The sequence below is a fragment of the Nanorana parkeri genome, unplaced genomic scaffold (assembly GCF_000935625.1).
Source record: "Nanorana parkeri isolate BGI_ZX_2015 unplaced genomic scaffold, ASM93562v1 scaffold1223, whole genome shotgun sequence".
Lineage (NCBI taxonomy): Eukaryota > Metazoa > Chordata > Amphibia > Anura > Dicroglossidae > Nanorana > Nanorana parkeri.
Window position 1 is genome coordinate 162,907 of NW_017307491.1, and position 6,946 is coordinate 169,852.

General features: G+C 43.4%; 1 protein-coding gene across 1 annotated transcript in view; it reads right to left on the bottom strand.

The window, feature by feature from the left end:
- The window catches only part of LOC108797077 (tensin-3-like), a 143,105-nt gene that overhangs the window by 10,187 nt on the left and 125,972 nt on the right, over positions 1-6,946 (bottom strand). The window contains exon 8 of the mRNA XM_018568643.1: positions 1,051-1,111. Coding sequence (XP_018424145.1) covers positions 1,051-1,111 — 61 coding nt within the window. The remainder of the gene's footprint in view (positions 1-1,050; positions 1,112-6,946) is intronic.

The window sequence follows — 6,946 nt, forward strand, 5'->3', positions numbered from 1 at the left end:
CCCACATGGGGGGGGAAGGGGGGGGGGGGGGGGGGGGGTTTGAGAGTTGATTTTGAGTTCATCTTCAACCTGAAAAGGTCCAACTAGTTCATCTTTAATAATACCAGTCCATACGAGTACCCCACCTCCACCTTGCTGGCGTCTAAATCGAAGTGGAGCTCTGTGCCCGGTGCTGATCCAGCCACGGGCCCATCCATCTGGTCCTTCAAGAGTCACTCTCATCTCATCAGTCAATAAAACCTTTGAAAAATCTGTCTTCCGATATTTCTTGGCCCAGTCTTGACGTTTTAACTTATGTGTCAGTTAATTTGCTTCTCTTTTCTCAACACGTTTCTTGCGACCCTGTTCACTATTTGCAACAAAACTTATGATGATTCTGTGATCACGCCCCAATATCTTAGTAATTTCAAAAGTGCTGCATCCCTCTGAAAGACTTTTTAAAATTTTTGACTTTTCAGTCAGTTAAATCCCTTCTTTGGCCCATTTTGCCTGAGGAAAAGAAGCTGCCTGATAATTATGCACACCTTGATACAGAGTGTTGATCTCCTAAGGCCACCCCTTCCCTCATTACACAAATACACATCACCTGATATGCTTAAATCCAATACGCCTTCAAGATTATAGAGCTTGCAGTTGGACAATATGCATAAAAGAGCTTGGTCAAAATACTCACTTGCCTAATAATTGGGCACACAGTTTATATCCCCAATGTCCAGAGGACATTGCTGGTGATGCCAAGAACAATCTGTCTGTAATTTGACCTTACCCTCATGCAGACACAGTGGATTGACCGCAGCAATTTTTCATAAGCAGCGGTTGAGAATTCTAGGAATTACCATTTACAAACTGGATATAGTTGCCAAAGTTACAAGGCAGAAATGTAATTATTTGCCAGTTAAAGAAAATCACAGATCTCTGCTGGTGTAAGTGGAAAGGAAAGTAATTTAACTAAATAGCCAAATACAAAGATAACTAGTACTATTAATATATCATTTATCTCAGATACTACTACTACTACTAATTAATATCATGTATGTAAAATATACTTACTAAATTCCAGATGTGTAAATGTGCTGCATTGCTTGGAAAACATTTATAAACGGCTGACATGCTGCAAGACAAAAGCAAAACAAAAAATATATATTTTTTTTAAAGAATATTTATTTTCTTTCAATTCCACAAGAATATATTAAAAAATGTCAACATCTTACACACAATTCCATAACTTATAAACAACTTCAATTATCAACATTATTATTAAACAATCAAACATCCTTATATCTTTCCATCCCTCCACCCTCCAACTAACTAAAACAAAAAAAAACCAAGCCATACCGAAGCACAAGTGACAGGTTTTCCACAGTATTTCCCGGATGGTGACAGGATATTTAGTTCTTACATCCTTACTTATATTTCGTATATATATTTCTGGACCTCTGATTTGCTATTTTTTTTAACATTCTTACCGAGCCATTATGCGGTGACAGTAATGCCACCTCTGGTGTCCCCGTTAAGTGGCGTCCTATATCAAAGATAGATGTCCAATAAGTTCTTATCTGTTGGCATGACCACATGTATGTAGCATTGTCCCCTCCTCCCTGCCACATCTCCAGCACAATGTAGAGCTTTGAGAGTTCATCTTATATAATGTTATTGGGCATGTATACCATCTGGTCAGTATTTTGACATTTCTCTCCTGTGTTTATTACTGCCATACTTGATTTGAAGGTTAAATTAGAAACCTGGTTCCATTCCTCTTCAGTTACTACATGGCCCAGCTCTCGCTCCCAAGCTTTAGTATAAAAAGGAGTGTCGGATACATCTGAGATAGTAAGATATTATAAACTTAGGATACCATTTGTTTACCTCCTGCCCTGTTCAAACATACACTGAGTGGCCAGATTATTATGACCACCACATCAGTACTTCGTTGGGCCACGAGATGACTCCACAAGATGACTTAGTTGGGCCGCCTCGTGACTCCACGAGATGTTGAAAGGTGATGCGAGGAATCTGACACTGCACTGTTGCCCTTCTGTTGTCTTGTACCAGTTTTGCCACTCTCCGTTCTGCCCTAACATTGACTAGTCGCTGACGGCCACAATTCGCACGTTCAGACCCAGATTTTCGGCTGACAGTCCAGTCTTTAAACACTTTAACAACAGCTGCTCTTGAACATTTAACAAATTCTGCTGTTTTGCTGATACTCGCTCCATGGCTCCGAGCGCCAACAATCATCCCACGTTCAAAGGCTGTTAAATCGCGTTGTTCACCCATATCGTCAGAAAATAATCACTTCTACTGTCGTGGTAAACAACCTGCTTTTCTATTTATAATGGTCTGGCCCTCTAGCAACTTCAGCGCAAAATTATAGCTAATTATAGCTAATTTGCCTACAAACGTCAGGTGGTCATAATAATCTGGCCACTCAGTGTATATCTTCAAATGGGGTCAGATCTCTAACTACCCTATCTTGAGAGCTGAGAACTGTATAAAAATGTAAGTTGTATATATTCTGACCATCTGCCTCTGCTCGATGTATTCACTGGAAGTAGGTCTGATAATGGATATAAACCTGTTTCATTAATGGCTTGTATCATAGGGGAGAGCTTTATAGTCTCCCACTTCAAAACCCTTCTGCTCTCCAGGCCTTGTGGAAAATCTGGATTCCCCAATATAGGTGTCAGTGGACCTACATATGTTGATAACCTATACTTCTTTACCATTGCATCTCATATGTTTAACATTGAAGAAATTATTGCAGACTTAGTGCAACAATAGTGTCTCTTAATAGGTGGGATCCATGGTATAGATGTCAAGGGTACTGACACCTCCGCCTGCTCAAATGTTACCCAGAGTTTCTGACAAGCTGGAGAGAACCAGTCTAACATTCTACCTAATGCTACAGCCTTATGATATACCTCCATATATGAGAGTCCTCCCCCACCATTCGATTTTCTTTTGGTTAATATATCATATCTTAACCGCACTCCCATCTTACCCCATATATAACGTAATAAAGACATACGTAATTTACGAAAAAATTGTCGAGGTATCTTTGTTGGTACCGTCTGAAAAATATAGAGGAATCTTGGGAGGATGTCCATCTTAAATAGTGCCATCCTCCCAAGCCAAGAATGTTTTTTCCTTTTCAATTTCTCCAGGTGGAGTTGTGTAACCTCCAACAAAGGTACATAATTAAGCTGATATCATTTCCCCCAGATCCGTAGAAATATTTACCCCTAGATATTTAAGGGCCTCTGTAGCCCATGCAAATGGAAAGTTAACACTAAGGGCTTCCTTCTCTCCTGGGGGAAGTGTGATGTCCAGACACTGGGATTTACCAGCATCAGGGCCGCCGTCAGGAGGGTACGACCAGTACCATTGTAAGGGGCCCCCGACTAGCCGGGGGGCCCCGGCTTCAAGCTATGATTTTTTCCCTATTGACTTATACGTATAGTACCATTTGCCTGCTCCTGGAGTTAGGTGCATGCCCAGGGCCACCATTAGTATACAGGCAACACAAGCAGCCTGCGGCACTGGTGAGGTGAGCAGGGTGGAAAAATCAGAGCACAGACGCAGCATACAAACTTCCTGATAGATCAGAGTGAAGGAGCTCCGTCCTGTGTAATTGTTACCCCTCTCCAACTCTTCTCTGAGTGCCGACTTTCGAGCTGATGAGGTCGCGCTGTGTTCCTGGCTGTCAGCTCTGCAATGTTCCATATCCAGATCTCATAGTAAGCCCTCCTTACTGCTGTGTGTCCTGTATACAGGATCATTTGTCATGTGTCTTTGATCTGCCTCCTGCTCCCGAGCTGGGGGAGAGGGGTGATGAGAGAGATAGTGTGTGTGTCTCAACACCTTCAGCACACCACAGTGCCTCAATATAACAGAGCAGGATGGGGGGGGGGGGATATGTACACCAGCACTATACTGAAAACTCACATAGCACTCCTATAAGGCCTCATTCACACTGCGTTAACTCGGGGCGTACGTTCATGCGGAGTGCATGCCCGTATCGGGCCGTTCCTGGGAGGGAGAGGTGCTGTGTGTAGCAGCCTGTTGTTTTCTATGGGAGGACGCAGCCATACGCTGTCATGCGCACAGCCAAACTGCACATCCGTGCAGATCTGGGTGTCCGGGATCCATCCTGTCTGCGTTTGAGTACGGGTGTGCATATGACAGCTTACGGCCGCATCCTCCCACAGGGAACAACAGGCTGCTGCGTGCAATCACACGCAGCACCTGTCCCGGGAACGACCAATGTGGCCGTGCACACCGTACTGATGTGGATGGCCCAACCTAATGCAGTGTGAATGAGGACTAAAAGGTTTCTACATCAACCACTATTTCCATATGTCACAGCACTCACACATGCTGCATTTATGCCGCATAATCTTGCCCACAGACATTTCATTTTACAACATTTTATTCAGTAATAAAAAATAATTCTTCACTTTTAACTTCTAACCCTAACTTTAGTACACACCCTACAAAAAAAAATAAAAACACAATATGACCGTTTGCCCATCAAGATGTCACAGCGCATTCCATACCCACTAAATCAAGTTTAACCATTTGCTGACCGAGGTGTTTCACCCCCTTCCTGTGCCGGCCATTTTTCAGTATTCAGCGCTGCGGTACTTTGACTGACGTTTATTCCGTCATACAACGCTGTACTGAAATGAATTTTATATCATTTTTTGGGGACATACAGAGCTTTCTTTTGGTGGTATTTAATCACCACTGGGGTTTTTATTTTTTATTATATTAAGGAAAGAATTACCAAACATTTTGGGACTTTTTTTTTTTTTTTACATTATGTTATAATACAATTATTATTATTGCCCAATTTTTTGGTAAAATATAAAAGACGGGGTCACGTCGGGTAAATAGACATCAAACATAAAGCTTTCAAAATGCGCGCACCCACGCGCATGGGCGCAATCGTCGATTTCGCACAGATGCACACCCGACACATGTTTGCATGCGTATATGTATGGGTGGGGACTTTAAAAAAAGTTTGTTTTTTTACATTATTTTTTATGTGCGACTTTAAATATTTTTTTGGGAACCTTTACTTTTCTTTTCTAATTTGTTTTCACTTAAGTTTATTGCTATCACATAGGGGGCTAAGAAAACCCCATACGTGATAGCAAATATATGCGACACGTCCTCTTTATGGAGACATCAGGGGTCTCCAAGACCCCTAATGTCATCTAGGACCCCCAGAGAAGCTGATGAAACAGAGATCTGCTTTATCGGCTTCTCTCCAGCTTCTGATGCTGGAGAGTGACACGAGAAGGCGGAAGTGATGAACTATACATCACTTCCGTATTCTGACAGCGGACAGAGGACCGGAGGGAGATCTCCCTCTGATTCCTTGTCACAGAGCCACTATGCTGGTCTCAGGCTCGCACTGGGGACAGCATGGCCCCGGGACCAGCGAGACAGTGGGAGGGAGGGGACACACACATGATCGGCACCCCATACAAGCGATCTGCCAGCTCTATAGCCAGCGGATTGCTTGTATGTTAACAGGCATCACTGCTTGTTTTTAAATTTAGGAATTTTCCCGCTCCAGCGAGTGGTTGTGGCTGAGCAGATATCTAAAGACACCGGCTCAGATCTAGAAAATTCCCGGCCGGCCGTTTTTTTACCACGACTGGGGGGTAGTTAAAGAAAATACATTTTCAACATTTACACCATCCAACACCATCCACCTACCTTCATCTCACGGTCCCATGACATGAACACACTTTACCACTTAATTGACCTTCCCCACACAGTGTAATTCATGCTACCGCAATGCCACTGGGGTCCACTGAGGTGCAATTGCATGCACTGTTTTTTCCAATTGCACCACACCAACACACAGCTCTCCTGAGACCCCACACAGCCCTCCTTACACTCTACAAAGCCCTTCTAAAAACTTCCACACTCCTACTCCTGAGACTCTTCGCAGCCCTCCCGAGACCCTGCACAGTCTTCTGCACAGACCCTCTGCTGGAGACATCAGACAGTCACCCCGGATCAGCACAGAGTATGTAGCTTCCTATTATTATGCATTGGTGTATGGTTTATTGCTTGGATTTGTAGTCCTCTACAGCTGATGGTATTATAATAATAGCTACAGTTATAGAGGACTACAAATCCCAGCAATACATTATAAAGCAATGCCGAATGGCAACCGGCTGTAGAGGACTACAGATCCCAGCAATACATCAATGCAGGATAATAATATTATTCTGCATTCCTGTATAGTGTATTGGTGGAATTTTTAGTCCTCTATAGCTGGTTGTCATTTTGCATTGCTGTATAATGTGTTGCTGGGAATTTTAGTCCCTTTACAGCAGGGGTAGAAAACCTCCAGCTGTGGTGAAACTACAAATCCCATGATGCATCTTTCCCAGGAAGTCGTGGCTGTGAGAATCTTGGAATGCCTCATGGATTTGTAGTTCCACCACAGCTGGAGGGCCGGATGTTTGCTACCCCTGCTTGACAGCTTGGAGTCAGTGGCAGAACTACCAGGGTGCAGTAGTTGCAGCTGGAGCCATGCCCTGGCACTCCACCACTATACTAAAATCATTTCTCTGTATTGTTTTAGAAAAACTGTCACATGACACTAAAAAAAAGTATTGGTAGTTGTTAATGGTGAGTACTTGAGGAAAAGTATCGGTACTCGGCCTGAAAAAAATGGTATTGGTGCATCCCTACTCCCGTCCATGCCTGTACCGAGGTACGGACATGTAGTAATATGGATAGGAGGCAGAGTTAAAAGGCTTCATGTGCGGGAATGTCACCCCACTTCTATTCCTCTAAAACTAGAAGCCCCTCTGCCGCTATGGCAGACAGGGCTTTTAGTTCCTCCTTCCTGTGGCTGGATGATGTGGCTGTGCATGGCTCTGTCCAACTGTAAAATTAAACAGCAGCCTGTGGGGAGAAG